The following is a 21,565-nucleotide window of genomic DNA, read 5'->3' on the forward strand; positions in this document are numbered from 1 at the left end:
GGCTTCCTCACGCTCGATCCTTCTCTACATCTGCCTTTAGCGAGCCGCCTCCATCTGACATCCTTAAGCCTGGCTGCCAGTGGTAGGCAGGTATGTTTGAATGTACTGTAGAGAGGTATCTTGAATATTGGGACGTAAGTTTGGACCAAATTGACACCCACAGATGGAGCCGCTACATTGATTGTTTTATTCAAACACCCAATGATTTCCTCTCTCTGTCCCTCCCTCCCCTCATCTCCCCCCGTCTCTCTCATCCTCTTCCCTCAGTTAGTTACTGTATATCGATGCACAATCAATCGCTTCCTCCCTGATGAGGCCATCCTAAACATCATAACCCCTCCACACATACACATACACACACACACAAACACAGCCCCCCCACACACATAGCCCCCCTAAACACACATACAAACACACACACACACACACAGGCCCTGAAACGCCATTGACTAAATGAGATCACCCCGGCACAGCGGGTAAGCCTCGTTCTGAAGGATGGCTTGAAACAATTCCATTCTAATTCTCCGCTCTGAGCATTGATTCTGTCTTTTCATAGCTCACTTCAGCGAGCCCGGCTCTGTCGAGATGAAATTGGACAGGCATAAAGTTAGATGGTAAGCTAGACCCCAGGCCCTCGGATGGCCAGCTCTTCATCAGCTAATGGAGCACAGAGATGAGCAAAATAGATGGTGCCACCTGTCTGTCTCTCTCTCTCTCCCCCCCCTCTCTCTCTGGTCCTGGTTCACTAATAGACTAATATTTCTCGCTGATCTCAGATATTTCCATAATAGCCATCTAGTGGAAAGCGACCAAGACTCCTTTCTGCTGTGAAAGAAGGCTCATTCTTTACCCAATAGTGTGCTGGTGAAGGTGGAGGAGTCAGGTGGGTGAGCGGTTAGGGAATTGGGCTAGTAATCTGAAGGTTGCCGGTTCGATTCCCAGCCGTGCAAAATGACGTTGTGTCCTTGGGCAAGGCACTTCACCCTACTTTCCTCGGGGGGAATGTCCCTGTAATTACTGCAAGTCGCTCTGGATAAGAGGTGTGCTAAATGTAAATGAAGGTGTGTGCTTCCTGTTCCGTGGTCTAGTAGGGGAATGAGTCAGTAGCTGTGTTCTGGAACTTTCTACATGTCTTTCTGTCCGTACAATACAGCCGTCGTACAGCACTGCGATACAGCTCTGCTGTCAACAGCTGTCGCCGTCCAGATGTCTCTGTGTGTGTTCATAGGAGGCTGTTTACTTTACCTTGGCCTATCAGAGGGAAGGTGGACACACACACACACACACACAGAGAGCAAGACAGTCTGGCCTTCTTTCACTTCAGTGTAAAAACATCTGTTTGGCACATCTGTCAATGCACAATCTGGGATGTAGCACTTGTTCACACACACACACACACGCACACACACACACATACACACACAAAGGACAGCTTTCTACAGATCCTAAGAGTAACTTCTTCATGTTATCAGGCAACAGACAAATGCACCTGACTGATCGACTCATCTTCCTTTCAGCTACAGTAATAATGTCAATGAATCACCCAGTCAGCCAGCCAGCCCGCCAGTCATTCAGCCAGCCAGCCAGCCAGAAAGCCAGCCAGCCAACATTTTCAGATGGATATTTTGGTTTTCTGTCTGTAGCAGAGTGATGCCACAGTGCTGAGTGTGGGGGTAGAGAGATGAGCAAGCGCTGGCAGAGGAAAGATATCTCTCCATTAGCGCTTCTAGCTGAGTGCTGAAGACTGGCCAGATGTCTCCTAGTTTGAGCTACCTAACTGCCATTAAACCTTCGTTTGTTGGCAGCATGGTTGTCTCTATCTCTCAGTTTTTGGAACATAAACAGCATGTCGAATAGCTGTCTTAGCATTTTTGGTAGCCTTTCCCTCACCTCCCCCTATCCTCACCAGCATTTTAAGAGAAGGCCAACTGTAACACTTATAAAAGTACCTGATGGAACTTCTTAAAGATAGATCTCAACTATTCAGCCTAGGTTCTACCATAGAGCCTTAAAATGTGAATAATGATGACTCAACAAGGTTCGACTTTAGTTTATGAAAGCATGTATTGTTCCTTGTTTCCCCTTTAAAGAAAATAAAACAACCTTAATTAAACCAAGGATGTTGAGTAATGTATCACTCAATTACAATTTACATGTACAATTACTGTGAACAAGGATACTGGCCACATATCCTGTCCGCAGACAAATACATTAGCTGTCCTTACCAAATTGAAATAAACAAAATAAATCTAGATGTCACAAAAACACAATACTTCAATTCACAAAGAACACAACAATGACTAGACTATGACAATCATTGTCATTTAACTTCACATGAGTGATGTGGAGTATCGTAATGAAAATACTCTTGGTTTGTTGCACTATGTGGTGCAATTGTGGTTGGTATAGATTCCTACCACACCGGAGTACAATAGTTTTTAAGGCAGTCCCTTCCGAGGAAAGATTAATCTTCGCATGCAATCTTCGTCTTTTCTCTATCCTTATGTCGGGCGGCTCGCCATCCTTGGAACGGAATCCTACACTCCTTACACTCACAAAAGACCCAACCTGTTTTACAACAGGATCAGAAGACATATATTCAAAAAGGATATTCTTGAAAACTACTGTCGAACTAATAAGATAGTAAACTGGTCTAGGCATTACAGAAAATGTAACATTAAACGACTAAACGCACATGGAATAAAATTGCACGTGGCGTGAACAATGGCTAGCCTGGCTAACACACCGAGCAGGCTAACTTAGACATAGCAACGAAATAGCTAGCAAAAGCTATGATGAACTAGCTAGCAACACATTAATTCCCACTCACCAAATCCCTGAATCAACTACGCAGTTCTTTTCTTTATACTTCTCTTATCTTTTGTCAAGATAGTATAATGTACACTACTTATTATTAAATGAATAAAACATGTATATCACTTGTCTTGGTTCACGTTTCAGATTTCAGCTTTCACTCTTCGTTTCAACTGCTTTTTTCTGCATGCTCACGTTCGTTCACCTCAAGCGATGGGAGTGAGCCTACATCACACCGTGAGCTGATTGCCATAGTCAAGTGCTCATCATTACATTTCTAAAACGTGATTGGCTTATTCTAAATACTTGTTACAAATGAAATATTTTGCTATAATCAACCTTTAGATTTAACCATTCAAAATAACAAATAATTTGTAACCTGGTCCTTTTTTACTGGGTTACACAACCATTTGAGAGAGAGAACACCATTAAGAGCCCGACAGGATGCTAATGAAGCTAATGAGCAGCTTGCTGACTCAGCTTTACAAGGGCTCCTCTCTCCCTTTGATGGGGTTAGAGTGGACTGGCCCAACAAAGAGAACGTCAGCCCCAGGCCTCCCCGGCCCATGTGGGTCATACCACTAGCCACGGGGGGCGGCTGAGGGGAGGGGGAGGTGTGGGGGGGGGTACATATGGTCCTTCCGATGGATTTTTACAGTTAAATTTATCACAGTCCCTGAGGAGAAAGATACGAATCAATACCCGCTCTCTCTCTCTTCCTTTCTCTCTTTCCTCTCTCTCCCCCATCTTCTCTCTCTCTCTCTCTCTCTCTCTCTCTCTCTCTCTCTCTCTCTCTCTCTCTCTCTCTCTCTCTCTCTCTCTTCCTGTCTCGCCACTCTACCTTTCTTTCTGTCCCTCTCTCTCTCTGCCTCCATTCCCCCCCCCCTCTCTCTCTCTTTCTCTGGGCTGAGGGCCGGTGTCCTTGAGCCAGTCCCCTCCAGGTTGTGTGCTGGGGTGTCAGGTGACGACTCTCTGGTAATGGATACTGGGGGAGCAGATAGAGCCATGCCGCTAGGCTAGGCTAACAGAGCTGACACTGCAGCATCTCTACACACCAGGAACCTAGTCCCAGTCTGGACGCCCTCACACCCGCGGGTGTGTGCTTTGAGTGTGTTTCTTGTGTGTATGTGTGTTTTGAGTGTGTTTCTTTTGTGTGTGTGTGTGTGTGTGGGGGGGGGGGGGGCTTTGAGTGTGTTCCCTGTGTGTTGTATGTGCAGTGTTTGACTTGACTCTCACACACAGCCAGCTGAACCATGAATGAAGATGTTCCAGATATGCGAACATGGATGCAAATGATGAACGTACGGTACAGTCACGCTGCAGCTGTCATCCAATAGGAAGCAGCGTTTCTGCGGTGCAGTGGAACACTCCGGATGAGACTGTCACGGTCTGTGACATCTGGTGACTGCTCTTCAGTTATCAGCTGGGCCTCTTCAAGCATGAATACACACACACACACCACACACACATGTACACCACACACACACACCACATACACATACACCCCACATACACCCCACATGGTCATGCATCACACAGACACACACAGAATGCTAAACAGAGGTATGTGTGTCTCTCCTGTCTGTCAGCTGCAGTGTTCTGTGTGTGCTTTTGTGTTTCACATCGTCAGAGTGAAACCTTGATGAACGGCAGGGGCTCCTTGATCTCCCTTGAGCCAATCCGCTGTGAGCCCATCCACTGTGAGCCAATCTCCTGTGACCCAATCCGCTGTGAGCCAATCTCCTATGAGCCAATCCACTGTTTGGCCTTTGAGGCTATACCGTTATGTTCTCTGACGGTTGAGGCTTGACCGTAACAGCCAGTAAAACCGAGATGGGGGTTGGGGGTGGGGGTGGGGGTGGGGGGGGGGGGGGAGTGTAGATCAGCAGGGTCTACAAGGTCACAGCACTCATCTAAAGTACAGGACAGGGGTGTTAATCCTCGTTTAATGGACCCTGGAAAAAGGTTGTGTGTTGTGTGTGTGTTTCTGTATGTGTGTTGGGGAGGGGGGACGGCTGTGTGTGGTGTGTGTGTGTGTGGTGTATGTGTGTGTATGTGTGTGTGAGGGGGTCAGAGAGGGGTTAAACTTCTAGGCCAAGGCCAAGTCTCCAGAGAGACACTCCTCTCATCCCACAGCAGGGAACAGGAAACAGGAACAGGAAATGGCCCACTCAGAAGTCAGAGACAAACTGACCGACTGGAACGTTGTCAGTCACTGGTTGTGTGTGTGTGTGTTTGGTGTATATATATTTTCATGTGGTAAAGACAATGCCCGGCTGAATGTACTCTCTAAAATGCGGACTGACTTATTGAGAACTACTTCAATGTGTGGACATGTTAGGCCTTGCCAGACATTTGTGCATCAGGTTCTGTGTGAGTGTGTGTGTGTGTGAGAGAGAGAGAGTGTGAGAGAGTGTGAGAGAGAGTGTGTGGATGAGAGAGACTGTGAGAGTGAGAGAGAGCGTGTGCTTGTGTGAGAAAGTGTGTGTGTGTGTGTGTATACAACACACAGGTGCTCATGTTTCCCATCATGCTGCTGTCAGTATGACTAATGTCCCTCCCTCTCCTCTGTGTTTCCATCTCGTTATGTTAGGACCCTAGTCTTCTGCAGCTGTGTGTGTGTGTGTGTCCTGCCCATGTGTTTGAAAGTGTCGAAAGATGTTGTGCACTTCGGGAGTGTGTGTTTCTGTGTGCTTGTCTTGTTATGTATGTGAAACTGTGTGTGTGATTGATTGTGAGAGGGTTAGTGTGAGCTTTTGTGGACTGTGTTAAAAATGTGTGTGTGTGTGTGTGTGGGGGGGGGTGTGTTACCATATATATATATATATGTGTGTGTGTGTGAGAGAGAGAGAGAGACGGGAGGGGGGGGGGGGGTGGCCAGGGCAGCAGGGCAGTGTTTGAATGCAGGAAGTAAACAGTGGAAGAAACTGTTGGAACTTCCTCTTCCCTGCTCCCTCATGACCCCATATGCAGGGTGTCCAACTAAGGGGCCTATCTGGAGCTTACTGGTGTTTCCTGTGGAGGGGCTGGGGACCCTGGGGGCTGTGTGTGCAACATGTGATGGATAAAGAGAGAGTTGCGGTCCTTATTTGCTTGCAAGACTTCCTCCCTCGGAACATAGACATTGTCCTTCTGTACACCACACTATCACATGCAAACTGAACTTCACGAGAGGGATTGAAATGGTGGTTTCTACGGTTTCTTATTGTCCAAACGCAAAACGTTTGTCATTTCTGCAAATGCACATTTGTGTTCCCCGGGAACCACTCGGAGATAAGAATTCGAGCTATCTGGTTCTTTTGCCTTTTGCTCTTCTTGTGCCTATCTCTAGGGTGTTGGCGACACCGCACACGCTGGTGTGGGTTAGTGAGCTGTAGCTCTGCAGGGATGGAGGTTGTCTGGCTGGGCAGGTCATGGCTGGGTTTTTGACACAGCAGCCTGAGAGAGAGCCAGCCTCAGGAGATGTGAAAGCAACCACACTGTGGTGAGGATCACACACCACCTGCAAACCTCTGCAGAACTCAGCCTCCTGCTCTGACCCACTTACCCATGACAACCTGCACCGGCAACGCTTTAGGCTTTATTGACCTTTGAACAACATGGAAAAAAAAAATGGAGAGATTTTTTTTCCACATGAATCTTTTTTTTTCTAAGGTATACTGTCAGTTAGGATAGGGTCTTCATCTATTAATCTGTGGCTCGTGTTTGTCTGACGGCTTTTCTCTCTCTCTCTTCGGCTCTCTCTCTTTCTCTCACTCTATCTCTTTTGCTCGCGCTCGCTCTCTCTGCTTTACTGCTTCATACAGTATTTCCCCACAACTTCAACTCCATTTTGCCCACCCCTGGGCAACCACGGGCTTCATCTTACATGAGAGATAAGGGATTTCATTTTCAACAAGTTCAACCCCTCCGAACATCTTAAAAACTTTCCAGTAAATCTTTAATGAGGGCCCAGAGGCGCTCGTCTTGAAATCGTCTCTGAAAAACACCAGAAACAAATGGAATTGATCTGGGATGTTTCGATCAAGTTGCAGAGCTTGCTTTCAAGTTAAGGCTTCCAGAGAAACCTGAAATCCCCTCACGCGTCTGCGTCTTTACCACGCAGCACGCGGAACATTCTCTATGAATCCTTTAACCAGATGGAGTTGAGCTGGAGGCGGGCCTTCCTTGTCTTGATTTTGAGCTGCTTGAGTGGGTGGCCCATCTGTCAGTCAAGGTGTGTGGGATGCTAAAAGCTCATCTCCAATCACACTCTCACAGGGACGAGTTCCAAGTAAAAGGTTTGGAAAACGAGTGTTAGTTGTAAGTGTCTCACGCAGGAGTCTTAAGAAGGTAGTAACAGAAAGAGAACAGAGAGCTTTCTACCATGGAGAAACATCTCAATGTTTACCAACTGTCACCTTAGCTATATATAAACAGATAAATGACCCGTGACACCAGAGCTATGTAAATATAGTATTTTAAGATGGTATCGGCCGACTCATAAACCAGACGTATTTAACTTGATCACACTGCTTTCAAATTCAATAATTCAAGGAATCCCTGTGTTTCGAAGAGAAATTACAGATTTTACTGGACAGTAGTTGTCACATGGGTAGAGCAATGTGGTTCTTTTGAATACAGCATTTTTTTCTGCTGCATTCGTAGAATTATGAAGTAAGCTCAGCAAAACTAAGTGGATTTTAAACCGGAACAGAGCTCTTAGAAGCTGTCTTGAAATGTAAAGCTGATGTAAGGATTTGTGCAGTTTGGTTTCCAAATCTGGTCATGGTGATAATGCTTCACAAACAGTTTTGCAGAATTGGTTTAGTGCTTTCACAATTTGTCCTTCCTCAAAGTAATTTCACAAGATCCTTGATGACATTTGTGTCGCTAAATTGTAGTTTCTCCGTGTAGGCTTTGGGAACTACTCTTTGGGAACTTAACCATAGTTATCTCATCGAAAAATATATTTGTAACCATTTGGCTCTACCTACTGTGATTCTTGAGTGAATCTTTGTTAAAATAGTCATAGTTCTGGCTGTAAACACACCCACGAAACCTTAACTTCATGACAGGATACCCCAAACACTGAAGCATTTGTGTTTGAAACTATAGTTCAGAGTTCAGGTGTTTCTCTTTAAAACAAACTAAAGAAGGCAAACTGCAAACGATATTTCAAATATGTTGTGCAGCATTGATTTACTGTAACAAGCCCACTGTTTCTATCATATTGGCACAGTACAGTGAGATGGAGAAATATAATCACAGAACAATCTGGAGTAGAGGAGTGTGTACACCCATGGCACTGAATGGTTTTACAGTAATTCCTTTAGCTAGTTGATGCTAACTCACTACAGTAAGCCCTAGTCTTGACAAGGGCAGTTTTGTTTAGTAATTTAAGAGTATGTTTACATAGTTTCATGTCTCACAATGCAAACCATATTTACGTAAAGGGAGCACACCTTTTATATTGGAGCAGATGCTTCCTTTGAAATATATCCACTGATTGAATTATATTGCCTCATTAAAGACTAATAAAACACAGGCGCCTAGTGCTAATGTTATTGGCCCATAAAATATCTGTTTTCATTTTCAGAGTTGCTTATTTTGAGATTTACAGCATCTCTCAGGATGTTCTGCCCAGTGTTGTTCTGGGTAACATCATGTGTGAGAAGTGACAAAGATAGCCATAAAACGGTTGACATGTAAATAGCTTTGTTAGATTCCTAGCATTGCTGCTTGCGCTTCTGGTACAGTAGCTAGCTAGCTTATGCTACTGTAGCGAGCTAGCATTTGGTACTGTAGCCCACCAGAAGCTAGCTTCTGCTACTGTAGCGAGCAAGCTGTCTGTTGAAAGCTTTGATTGTATCCTCAAGTGTTAAGTGTTAATTGACAGTAGGTAGAGTGTAACAAGCACGTCAGTCTTCAGTCCTGACGAACATGTCAGAGGTATTATGCATCAGGCGACCAGAAATCCAGAAACACAAGGGCTTGTGGGCCGTTGGTTGGTTCTATAAACAGGAACTTGATGTGTCATGGCATCAAAAATACTTTGGGTTGTAACTAAAATAAGCTAACTTGATGACTAAACAAAACAAATACCGGGTCACATGTTTGACTCAGGAGGAGTCACATGTTTTACCATTAACTATGCCATTCCTGTCAATTGATTTCGCACTTATCCTGGGAGAAAGTAGAGTTGACTGGTTTAGTAGTCAAAACAGTTCCCAGACTTCAACCTGGCTTTGAATTTCACTACAGTGATGTCACCTTGTAGCCCGGTCCAACACACTGGGATCCACTTAACCCACTTAGCCACTTAGCTGTCATCTGATTTCCTCACAATGGCCACAAAGCTCTCTTGAGATAGGCAGGGACAAAATTGAAGTGTAGTGAGCCATACCCAACACTACCAGGATCAAAGGGCCAAGGAGAAATGAATGCTCCAGGAATGAACGTATGGATTTTTACCGACCCTCCAGGACACCTTTACAATGTGGTAGGCCCGAACAGCCCTGCGCAGTCTCCGCGCCAGTCTGCCTGTCTGCCTTTCAAGTCCAGCAGCAGCACTTTCGAGTGACTCTGAAAGAAGCAGATTTCGGAGGGCTTTGAAACAGAAGAACAATAACTTTATATTTGCGGTCACCCAGAGGCCCCATGGCCCTTTAGAGAAGAGCGAGACCATATTTCCGAGCGAAAGACTCCTGAGAAGGTAGCGGTTCCGTTTGCTTGATTTCATCCTCAGAGTGTAAGATGTGGTTTAGGGTTTCAGCGGGACGCTACAGGAAGTGGGAAGATAGGTCCATCAGTGTGTCAGGGGGGTTAAAACGCTTTCTCAGTGGTCCTGTAGTGGGTGGACAGCGATGGTCGAGTGGTGTGTGGAGCCAGCAAGGCTGTGCCTTTGGCACGACTACGACAAACCTCAATGAGAAACACAGTCGTACACATCAGGGGAGCACAATGTTGAACTGTCCTCGGTTGCATTGCGATATCTCCAAGCAACCAACTCCAGCAGCCAATCCGAACGCTGGATCACGGCAGGGGGAATCTTGTCCATGGTCACGGGTGCCAATCATGCCATGAACAATAGCTATAATAGCTCACCATGGTAACGTGGAGTGAAGGATTTGCCAGATGAGGGAACCAGTAACGTCCTGGCTCCTCCCACTGCAGCACTATCATATAAATTATGCATCAAGGTATTGTAGTGTATATATAAAGCCTATTATCTATCTACACCATTCAGAATAAGTTCCATAACCAATCAGACCATTTTATTTTTAATCAAATGATATACCTACCAAATGCTGTAGCCCATACATGCACCCTAAACAGCCCACACATAGAACAGAACAACAGAACATTTGCATTGTTTGTGGTCGATTACTTTCATGGATATCCCCGATATCGCCCTCACGTCCTGGGAATGTCACAGATTGAAAAAGGCTCAGTACACCCAAGCGAAGCCGACCCTGACCTGTCCACACAGGCCGTCCCTGTCCCTGTCCGGCACATAAATGGGTTGTGTGTTCACTTCTGCCTCTGTAATAGCATTCATGGACACACTATTGTCCTCCTGGCCCCAGTATAGCGAGGGGCTGAATGAAAGAGCCTGTCTCTTGTGTTGTGATGTGATGCCCAGGCTGTCGTTAGACAATGTGTTTCTGAGGCAACGTTTGCCCCCAAGTATCCTTTTCGACTGGAGTCCCACTAACACACTTCAGCAAGCTCAGAGAAGCCACTGGGTGATATGCTGGCTACAAACAATACTTGTGTGTGTGTGTGTTTGCATGTTTGTGTGTGTGTGTGTGTGTGTGTGTGGTTTAAAAACCACCATGTCAGGTGGAGATATCCACAGAAGACTGATTTTGAGATAAAAATAGAGAATGTTGCATGAGGTGTAGTCTTGGCTGTCATGCTAAATAAGAACTCAGCTGTTGCATCGATGCGTGTGCACTGTCCTGGTGTAGCCTGTGGCAATGATAGTAGATGTGTGTTTCTGGTGTGAGAGTGTGCGTGTGACCCAGACACAGGTATATGTGTGAGTACTCTTATCTTGTGTGAGAGTGTGTGCCTGTGTTGTATTCTGTGTGAGTGCATGCAGTAGTGTATCTGAGTGTGTGTGTGTCCTAACCCCCCTGTAGGATGCAGTGTGTGTGTGGAGTGAAATGTAGTGATATTCCTTGGCAGTGGAGATGCCCTTGGGTTTGACCTTTAGGTGTGAGACGGAACAGAGTTATTATCTTATCACAGCACAGTCCCACCGAGAGGGGAGGAGAGAGGGGGGAGGGGGGGAACAGAGAAGGGGGAGACAAATGAGAGAAGGAGAGATGAAGGATATCTTTTAGAGGGCTATTTTACGGGGTTCGAGGGAAGAGAAAGAGAGAGACCTAACAGGTAGAGAGGAGACAGAGAAAGAGAAAGATACATAGAAAGATAGGGAGAACAGGGAGAGAGAGAGAGAGAGAGAGAGAGAGAGAGAGAGAGAGAGAGAGAGAGCGATAGAGAGAGAAATAGAGAGAAATAGCCTGTGAAGAACAAGTGATCGTGACATCATGCCCGGCGTTCCAAACTCTGCGCATGACCTTCTGAATCTGAAATCCTATCTGAACGTTACCAAACATCACCATCCCTAATGAAGTGCTACCCATGCTAATGGAGTGCGATGCTGATTGGCCAACGTCAGTCTGGTTCTTCTTCATTAGTTCTAACTGCTGATGTTTTCAGTGGGGTGTTGATGGGATATGGACTATCTTACTTCCAGGAAATCATGTGAACACATTTACTCTGTCAGTACACACACACACACACATACACACACATTGGCAAAGAAGGGTTTGGGGTTAATTGCTTTAAGCTTTAGAAGCCCTGTACCATGCAGTCCCTAGTGATATGAAGGTACATCGCTCGAATTCAAGAGTTAGAATTCTAACCTTTGGTGCTGTTGAATTGGAAATGGCGTGCACTGGAAAGACGAAAAGTCCCTTTTCAACAGAACTTTTCACTCCCGACAAAATAGACGTAAGTGATACACGGCAGCGACGCAATAAAGTGAGAAGAAAAGAGCTTGTAAAAAATGAATGGGTGGTTTTTGCACTTGACTATCACATCCAAGTGCACACGTGAACCCTTTCACCAGTGCTGGAGAGCTCTGGGGAGGCGTCCACTCTGGAATATCAAACAAGAAACAAACTAATGACTTCATGTTGAACACACTGTAGCGTCGAAGCCCTCTTGAGAAAACTCCCACCAGGCCTTTTAAGAAGAATCTAGAATGAAGGGAATCTTGCTTGAACGTTCTGGAAGTGGGTTGGCTAAAACGACACACTTTTTTGTTTATTTGTGTCCGAAAATAAATGCTAGCCTTCGGATGACACGCACATATTCCCCCCTGCCGCTCCCCCCCCTCCCTCCCCACCCACCCACAAGCACACACACATTCTTCAGAAGACGAGTCCTACAAGCAATCGCTTAATCACACTTAATCTCAAGCCTGTTATCTCTGTGGACATCCCTCATCCTGCTTTTAATCTGTCTGGACTCAATTGAATTCAGTGAAATTGAATCAGATTATTGGCTGAGCTCTCTTCAAAGAGAGCACTTTCTCCACTGTTCCGGACTGTCTTATCACACACCTGCACTGACATGATCCAAACGCTGTATGTGTGTGTGTGAGTACATGTGTGTGTATGTTAGTGTGTGTGTGTGTGTGAACAGCTTTAGGGCCTAACGGTCCTTTCCCTCATGGTAGAAACATCCTGAACTCTCTCTGACCTCTGTGTATGGTGAGCGTCACTGCAGGTACTGTGGTAATGATCCACCCTCCGCTCTGTGTGGGTAAAGATGTTTAGAACTGGGGAGTTCCATCGGAACGTTCCGGCCCTTTGTGACTCGCGTGCTCCCCGTGGACCGCACCATTACCCCATTACACTGGACTCTTCCCATCCGCAGATCTGCTCACAGACACAGCTCCGCTCTGTAAAAACTGACTTCGAGGGATGCCAGACTTCAGCTGACACGCCGCCCCCCCCTTTCCACCCATCTGATACCAGGAAGTCCTGGCAGCTGATCGCTGATCTCTGACATCATGTCCTGCGGGTCACTTCCCCCGCCCCGTCTGGCTGTCTGAGCGCAGGGCCAGCTGTAGGAGCGGCAGCGAGACGAGCGGACGGGCTCCTGACGGAGCACACGTTCACAGGGAGGGGGACTCAGACGGGGAGAGGAGAGGAGCGAGACAGGGAGACTGACAAAATGTGACGCCCTCCAGGCCCCCTCCAACAGCCCCAACACCTACTGGCTGTGCTCCAGGCTAGCCCAGCCCAGCTCTCCTCTCCTCCCTGCCAGACAGGACAACGGGCTGTGCTTTCACAGGAACACTGGGACAGGGGTTTCATGATGAGCACACACACACTGTTACGACTGAGGCATGTGCAACACATATGCATGCTTTCATCTCTCTCTTCTGATCGTCCGTCTCTCTCTCTCTCTCTCTCTCTCTCTCTCTCTCTCTCTCTCTCTCTCTCTCACACATCCTTTGTATTTTTTTACTCGTTTTCATACCAGCTCTTTGTGTGAAGGGAAACTGTGCCTGTGGTCTTCAAGGAGGACATGACGCACTAGTCACAAGTCATGTCACTGGGACGACAGCTGCTACTGGGTGAAGAGATATCTACAGAGAGAAAGCTCTCCATCCATTCTCTCTCGTTCAGGCGCCCCTCTCCTTCTCCCAGTCTTCCTCTCTCTCCCTGTACTCTCCCTTTCTGTCCTCTCTCTCTCTCTCCCTCCTCTTTGTATCTCTCTCTCTGTATCTCTCTCTGTCTCTGTATCTCTCTGTGTCTCTCTATCCCTCTCTCGCGTGAAGAAGTCTGGCATCACTCGCACAGCCTCTGGGGTCAGACAGCACTATGGCCACCGCATGTGCCAAAGCCAAAATGAACTACACCTCCCACAGTGCACTTTATCAAATCTTTTTCAGCACTGTAGACATTTCCCCCCAGGTGGCAGCATGCAGATGGTGGTGGGTCTACAGATCTGTGGACACCAGGTTGACACTGTATGGTCTGTGGGATGATTACATGACTGACTTTGACCTCATGGGTCCCTCCGGCTCCCTGTGTGTGTGTGTGGGTGTGTGTCTGTGTGTGTGTTTCTGTGTGTGTGTGTGTGTGTGTGAAATGTAATTTTTTTCTAGAGTGCTTTGCGGGTGATGGCTGGATGAGCTGGTGTGATCATTATTGATCTGTGAAATGCTCGGGGCCTGTGTACGGGTGTGTGTGTATGAGAGAGTGTGTGTGTGTTAGAGAGAGTGGGCGTGAGAGAGTGTGTGTGTGCGCGTGAGAGAGAGTGTGCGCGTGTGTGTGTGAGAGAGAAAGAGAGTGTGTGTGTGTTTGTCCTCAAACTTTATTGTCCAATCGACACTCCAGAGAGAGGGGAATTCCGATCACTCCTCAGCCTACAGGCCGAGGGCGCATGTCTGTTTTCGGATGCCTCTGAAACGTTAGGAACAAACCCATGACTAAAACAACACCCCTGTCAGCATGTTTTCATTCGTTTAGCGCGCGGCTCCCCCAATCTGCCTCACAGGACACTCGCGGGGGTTAAGGACTGTGTTGTGACAGAGCTGCTCAGTGTGACACGCCATGTTCTTTACATGTCGGTCCATCCTGCCCAGCGCAGACCCTAACGTACCACAGCAGGAGCCGCAAGATCATTCATCTGCTGTTTCATACGGCAGGTCCAGGAAGCATTTCAGATATCTGTTTCAGCAGCTCTGTGAAGGGTCCGCTGCAATCTCTTGACTCGGTCGAGGGATCATCTCACCTTCTACTTATGTCAAATGTCTGGAAAACCATCCTTACAGTTGTGATCTGAGAAACACATGACTTTAAGCGGAAGATTAATGTACTCGAACACCATCTGTTTCCGTAGAACTGCTGAAGTGATGTAGCCTTAGATAGTGCTGCCCTCTAGTGGTGTAATGATAGAAGTACACTTGTGCTCATATATTTATTGCATGGTCTCTCCTGTAACTTTTACAATGTCACTTTTTTCCCCCTTATTTTTAATGAAGTTGAATGTTTTGATCCTTCTTGTTACAGGTTATGGACACTCTGTCCAAACTGTCTCACACTGCAATTGCACAACAAACTGGATTAAGGTTTGCACTCATATGTTTACCTCATTACTTAGAGCCGTAACATGTTTTGACATTTTCCTAGCTGTGCTCTGCATCTATTAAGTTACAACCCACAGTGTTGTCATTTTCACTGAAATTAATGCTTGTGTGTGTGTGTCTGTGTGTATTTTGCAGGGCCTTTCCCACAGAGGAGAGTGTTGAAGATGAAGACATCTACAACCACCTGGAGGATCTGATAGAGTGCGTACACACACTCAGACACACACACACGCACCCTTCCTGACCCCTGACCAACCTAGCCACCACAAGCAGCCCAACCTTAGTTCTCAATCTGACACTGAAACAAAACAAAGTGACCTCTATGTGTCTTGTACTCAGGTTTGACCTTGAACAGGCTGGAACACACACTCACCTACACACACCCACACACACACACACACACACACACACACGCACACACACACACATACACTAACGCACACATACTCAGGTACACAGACTCACACACACATCCACACGCACAGCCCCGCACATACACACGCATGCAGACACACTTGCTCACAAACACACATTTTCCTCTGGGTAAGCAGTCCCAGTGAGGGCTGCCAGATTCCTCTTCCTCCTCTTCCTCCTCCTCTTCCTCCAGGGCTACTTACTACATCTGCTAAGCTAATTGGCTGAGACGTGGGCTGTCAGAGACGGCCTGTGGCTGTCTTCACACTCTCCACTGTGTGTGTGTGTGTGTGTGTGTGTCTGTTTGTGTGTGTGTGTGTGTGTCTGTTTGTGTGTGCGCCCTTGTGTGTCTTGTTTGTGTGTTTCTGTCTGTGTGAGTGTGTGTGTGTGTGTGTGTGTGTGTGAGAGTGTATGTGTGTGTTTTTGAGGCGCCCAGAAGCAGAAAGATTCCTCCCCATTGATCCTAACAGGAGCTCGAGGCTGGTTCTGATTGCTGGTCCAGTCTAAAGCTATTTACAGTGTTGTACTGGCTTGTCCTCTACAGTACTGCTACTGTTTGTTATGAATGGGGTTTAGACCGAACAGCTCTGTCGAGCTATTCAAATATATGTACTGTGTGGCGTTTTATGGTTTGGAGCTGTGTGTGTGTGTGTGTGTGTGTGTGTGTTTGGCTGTGTGAGCGTGTGCACCTGTGTGGATGTGAGTGCGTCTGTGCAGCTGTGTGCGCGTGTGTGTGGATCTCTGTGTGTATGCCTATTTAGATGTGTGTGTGTGTGTCTACCTGTGTGTGCACGTGAGTGTGTGTGCACGGTGATGCTGAGTCCACCTGTGTGTGCGTGACAGTGAGAAGGGGGTGGAGGACGAGGAGGACCTGTACGACTGTGTGTACGACGACGAGGACGGCGGAGAGATCTACGAAGACCTGATGAAGGCCGAGCCTGGCCCCCCCCCGTGAGTCTCTCTCTGTGCCCTTACCTGCTGCTTCTCTCCTCTTTCTCCCTCCCTCCCTCCCACACCTCTCTCTCTCTCTCTCTCTCTCTCTCTCTCTCTCTCTCTCTCTCTCTCTCTCTCTCTCTCTCTCTCTCTCTCTCTCTCTCTCTCTCTCTCCCTCTCTCTCTCTCTGTCTCTGTCTGTGCCTGTGTGTGTATTCCTGTTATGCACATCTGGCCATCGTGCCACTGTTCAACTGCGTGTGCATGTGTGTGTGTGGTGTGTGTATAGTTGCTCCAGAAGCACGTGGAGACAGACATCAGGAGCTGCTGTCTGGCTGAGATCCGTCAGACTGAGGAGAAGTACTCTGAAACCCTGGAGTCCATAGAGAAGGTTAGAGCCACTCCTTCGTCTCTGTGCAGAGAGCTGGACCCGGGAAAGCTGGACCAGCACAGGGGCCCAGATGTTGTTTCCCTGTTGGTTCCCTCTGATGTTGTGACATATGGCTTACATAGTGATTTATTTACATTGCATTTACATGTATTCATTTAGCAGACGCTTTTATCCAAAGCGACTTCCAAGAGAGAGCTTTGAAAAAAAGTGCATAGGTCAATGATCATGAACAACGAGATAGCCCCAAAAACACATTGCGGGTAGCCAAAACATGAGCATACATTGTGATAAGCAAATAAGTGCCAATGGGAAGAAACACCACAGCATGTAGTTAACCAAATTACATCTTAAACAGCATGAACCTCAAAAGTGCAAGATGGTGTGTTATTTGATGTGTTGATGATGGTTGTCTGCTGGAGGAGCTAACACTGTGTAATCTCTCCCTCTCTCTCCTCGCATCCTCTCTCTTTCCCCCTCTCTCTCTCTTTTCTCTTCTCTCTCTCTCTCTCTCTCTCTCTCTCTCTCTCTCTCTCTCTCTCTCTCTCTCTCTCTCTCATCTCTCTCTCTCTCTCTCTCTCTCTCTCTCTCTTCTCTCTCTCTTCTCTCTTCTCTCTCTCCTCTCTCTCTCTCTCTCTCTCTCTCTCTCTCTCTCTCTCTCTCTCTCTCTCTCTCTCTCTCTCTCTCTCCTCTCTCTCTCTCTTTCCCTCTCTCTCTTTCCCTCTCTCTCTCTCTCTCTCTCTCTCTCTCTCTCTCTCTCTCTCTCTCTTCTCTCTTCTCTCTCTCTCTCTCTCTCTCTCTCTTCTCTCTCTCTGACAGCATTTTCTGACCCCGCTCAAAACGTTCTTATCTCCAGGCGAGGTGGAGAAGGTGTTCATCAACATTCCTGTAAGTCTCAGACACCAGGCTTCCTACTCTTACGCTGCCATCTTAAAGTGATCTGAAGATAATATGGTGATATGGGGCTGATGATGATGATGAGGGTGATGATGATGATGATGAGGATGAAGATGAAGACGCTTCTTAGCCAGACGTCAGTGTGTGTTCTTGCTGTGTTCCAGGACCTGGTGACAGTTCACCAGAGTTTGAAGGTCGAAGTTCAGGAGTCTGTTCATCACAAACACGCTCAGAATCTTTATCAGATATTCATCAATTACAAAGAGAGGTGAACAGCTGCTCTCTGTGTGACATATACACCCACACTCACACACTCTCTGTCTCTCACCTATACACACACCAAATGTGGATGTCTCTCCTCGTTCTCTCTCTCTCTCTCTCTCTCTCTCTCTCTCTCTCTCTCTCTCTCTCTCTCTCTCTCTCTCTCTCTCTCTCTCTCTCTCACACACACACACACACACACATACACCACACACACACTCTAACTCGTCTTGTCTTGTTCCAGGTTGTTAATATATGGGAAGTATTGCAGCCATGTAGAAACAGCCATCGTAGCGCTGGATGACATCTGTAAACACAGGGAGGATGTGAGACTGAAACTAGAGGTAAACCTCTTCCTGTTAAGACTCTCCTCAGCATGTATACGTTTTAGAAACACATCCCAGCACGTGCACAATCCTGATACAGACACACACACGTTTTCTGTGTGTATTTCTTTACTTTCCAACTGACTCAAATACCCCACATTTTAAAACTCACCAACTTAATCCCAGAGAATCTCCTGTCTTTCTGTGCGTTCGCTGGCTCCCTCTGGTGTTCATCCTGAGGCAGTACAGATCCCAGCTCCCTCCAGGGCGTTTCTCAGAGCACACAACACATCACACTACAATCATGTAGCACAGCTTTTCTCGACCCTTAGTCCTCGCCCCCCCCCCCCCCCGCCCTGCATGTTCTAGATGTTTCCCCCTTCAAATGATTCAAATTAATGGGGCATTACCAGGTTTCTGCTGAGCTTGATGACGATCCATTCATCTGAACCAAGTGAAAGACGGAATTTAGTAGCCAATTTAGTACACGCTTTCATCCTAACTCACATATGTTAGATATGTACTAATTGTGCCTATATAAGTAGAACAGATAATTAAGGATCAGAAGTGCCCCGTTCTGACAGGGTGTGAGTGGGGCGGTTCTCTTCTGCACCTCAGTCAGTCAGCATCAGAATCCTGTTGATGTGTCTGTGGTTCTGTCCAGGAGTGTTCGAAGAGAGCCAACTACGGCAAGTTCACCCTGAGAGACCTCCTGGTGGTTCCCATGCAGCGAGTCCTCAAATACCACCTGCTGCTCCAGGTAACAGTCTGTCTGTCTGTGTGTCTGTCTGTGTGTCTGTTTCTCTGTCTGTCTGTCTCTCTCTCTCTCTCTCTCTCTCTCTCTCTCTCTCTCTCTCTCTCCCTGTCTGTCTGTGTGTCTGTCTGTGTGTCTGTTTCTCTGTCTGTGTGTCTGTCTGTGTGTGTGCGTGTGTGTGTTGTGTGTGTGTGTGTGTGTGTGTGTCTGTCTGTCTGTCTGTCTGTCTGTCTGTATGTCTATCTATCTGTATGTCTATCTGTCTGTGTGTCTGCCTGTCTGTGTGTCTGTCTGCCTGCCTGCCTGCCTGCCTGCCTGTCTGCCTGTCTGCCTGTCTGTCTGTCTGCCTGTCTGCCTATCTGTCTCTTTCTTTCTGTGTGTGTGTGTGTGTGTGTATCCTTGTGGCTTGTGATTATAGTTACTGGTTTCAGCTTGACTGCCACCAGGGATTTGAGAGGGCCAGGGAGACATACACTATCCTGGAGCGCTGGGCCAGGGTGGGGGGGAGGGTGTGTGTGTGTGGGTGTGTGTGAGGTTGGTTCGGTGGAGTCATTTATCAGGGCTGTATGAAGGACATGGATGGTTCCCTTCCTATCCTGCCCACCCAGAATCCATGTCTTGTTTATCCCGTGAGAAGCGCTGGAAAGCAATTTCACCACACGGCTCGCTCGCTCGCACTGCACACACTCACGCACGCACGCACACACAACAAAAAGGTACACACACAGATATACGAGCATACTGTACACATGCTGACATGATATGCACCCCATGCAGGCACACACACACACATCAGATTTCTCCTAGGTCCCATTTTCATTTGATATATAAAACATTTTAATATCTAAAACATGAACATTTTATTTCCAGGTGTGTGTGTGTGGGTGAAATCATTCAGGAATGGATGGATATGTCTACCTATCTAGAATTATGGGGATGTTCTTCTAGTAGGTGTGTGTGTGTGTATATATATATTATATACAGTATACTATATATACTATACTGTATATATAGTATACTGCATATATATATACAATATACTATATATATATACATTATAAACAGCATATACAGTATACATTTGAATGCTTTTTGTGCAAGTTTGGACGAGTTTGTCCTTGTCACTGAGGTATAGCGGCGAAGATAAATCCCTGTGTAAAGTCAGCATATTTCTGTTCTGATGACCCCGCGCTCACACTCTGCGGATGTTTACGGTTTGTTTTATTTAAGGGACGCTAGTTCACGCCAGCACGTGGGGTCCGTCGCGCCATATTTAGCCACACAGACTGATTGTCCTCTACAGTCGCTGGCAGGTGATGATTAGCGTCACGTCGAGTCCGACAGTCCCTGCAATCCGTCCCCTCTGTGCTGCTCTATGTCCTAGAGCGCCCGCGTGCTTAATTAGTCTGTGGAAACCAGACAACAGCCGCCTCTGAGGGATGACTATGCTAATTCTGTCTTCTTTTGTTTCCATCCCCCAGGAATTAGTCAAACACACCCACGACGCCAGTGACAAGAGCAACCTGCGCCTTGGCTCTGGATGCTATGAAGGTGGGCTGGAGATCGGAACTGGATGGTGGATGAGCTGGGCTCATAGGAACTGTGTACCTTTTATTTTGTGTACACATTCACACACACACACACACACACACACACACATACACACACACACAGATGCTCTCTCGCACACACAGACGCTCCTACAAGCACATACGCGCACGCAGACTTGCACACGCGCCTACCCACACACATGCACACAGCTATTGAACCAAGAGTGTGACATGCAGATGGTAAATCTTCTCATTAGTCACCCAGCAAGTAAATATTTGGAGAGTTTCAAATGCCTCTTCTGCTGTCATGTTTCCCGGGGAAGATCCGCCCACGTCTTCTCCTCGTTCACTGGACACTTTCTAGACACTGTACGTTCAGTATGTTCAGCATTGTCTCTGCTGTACGAGATGAGTACCCAACAGTGTTTCTACTGTAGTCGAATGTTTATACTGCAGCATTAGCATTCTGTACCAAGCACCAGGCCCACTCCACAGACAACTCTGTTTCTATGGGAACACACAACAACAGTGTTTTGACCTGAAGAAAATGCATGCCAAGACCACAGCTTTTTACCACGTTGGAGTTTACTTTCTGCATTCGCCATAAATCCCAAACGTGATTTTGACAACTTAAGAGTTGTCTCTGATTTTCGGTAAAAACCTGTTCTGCAGGTAAACGAGAGGCTCCAGAGATAACACAGCGGCAGATTGACTGATTAAGTGTTCCACTCTACCCTGATTAGCGTGATGAAGCTAATGGGCTCCACTAGTCTGGAGTGATCTCTGTGTGGGGCTCCACTCAGCTTGCTGGCTCTGATTACAGAGTGATGGGAGACTGAGAGAAGTGCGATGGTACTCTCTGGCTCCAAGTTAGGCTTTCGAAAAGTATGTCTGTAAAGTAATATGACGTGGGGGGTGGGGAGGGGTGGGGTGAGGTGGTGTGGGGTGTATGGGGTTGGGAAGCCTCAGAGCGTCCATGCAGATGAAGGTGCCCCGGGAAAGCCAGGTTGTCTAGGGTTCCGGTTGAGATTTCTGGTCGGCCTTTCTTTAACCAGGAAGGGCTCGATGAGAA

At 47.0% G+C, this 21,565-nt stretch overlaps 1 protein-coding gene across 1 annotated transcript in view; it reads left to right on the forward strand.

Annotated features, from left to right (window-relative positions):
- Positions 1-21,565, forward strand: part of LOC134034788 (guanine nucleotide exchange factor VAV3-like) — a 45,681-nt gene that overhangs the window by 11,538 nt on the left and 12,578 nt on the right. The window contains 10 exon segments of the mRNA XM_062479399.1: positions 14,895-14,953; positions 15,107-15,172; positions 16,229-16,340; positions 16,607-16,708; positions 17,525-17,593; positions 17,767-17,870; positions 18,108-18,207; positions 18,854-18,949; positions 20,425-20,472; positions 20,474-20,494. Of these exon segments, the coding sequence (XP_062335383.1) occupies positions 14,895-14,953; positions 15,107-15,172; positions 16,229-16,340; positions 16,607-16,708; positions 17,525-17,593; positions 17,767-17,870; positions 18,108-18,207; positions 18,854-18,949; positions 20,425-20,472; positions 20,474-20,494 (777 nt within the window).

The sequence above is a fragment of the Osmerus eperlanus genome, chromosome 15, assembly GCF_963692335.1.
Source record: "Osmerus eperlanus chromosome 15, fOsmEpe2.1, whole genome shotgun sequence".
In the NCBI taxonomy this organism is placed as follows: Eukaryota; Metazoa; Chordata; class Actinopteri; order Osmeriformes; family Osmeridae; genus Osmerus; species Osmerus eperlanus.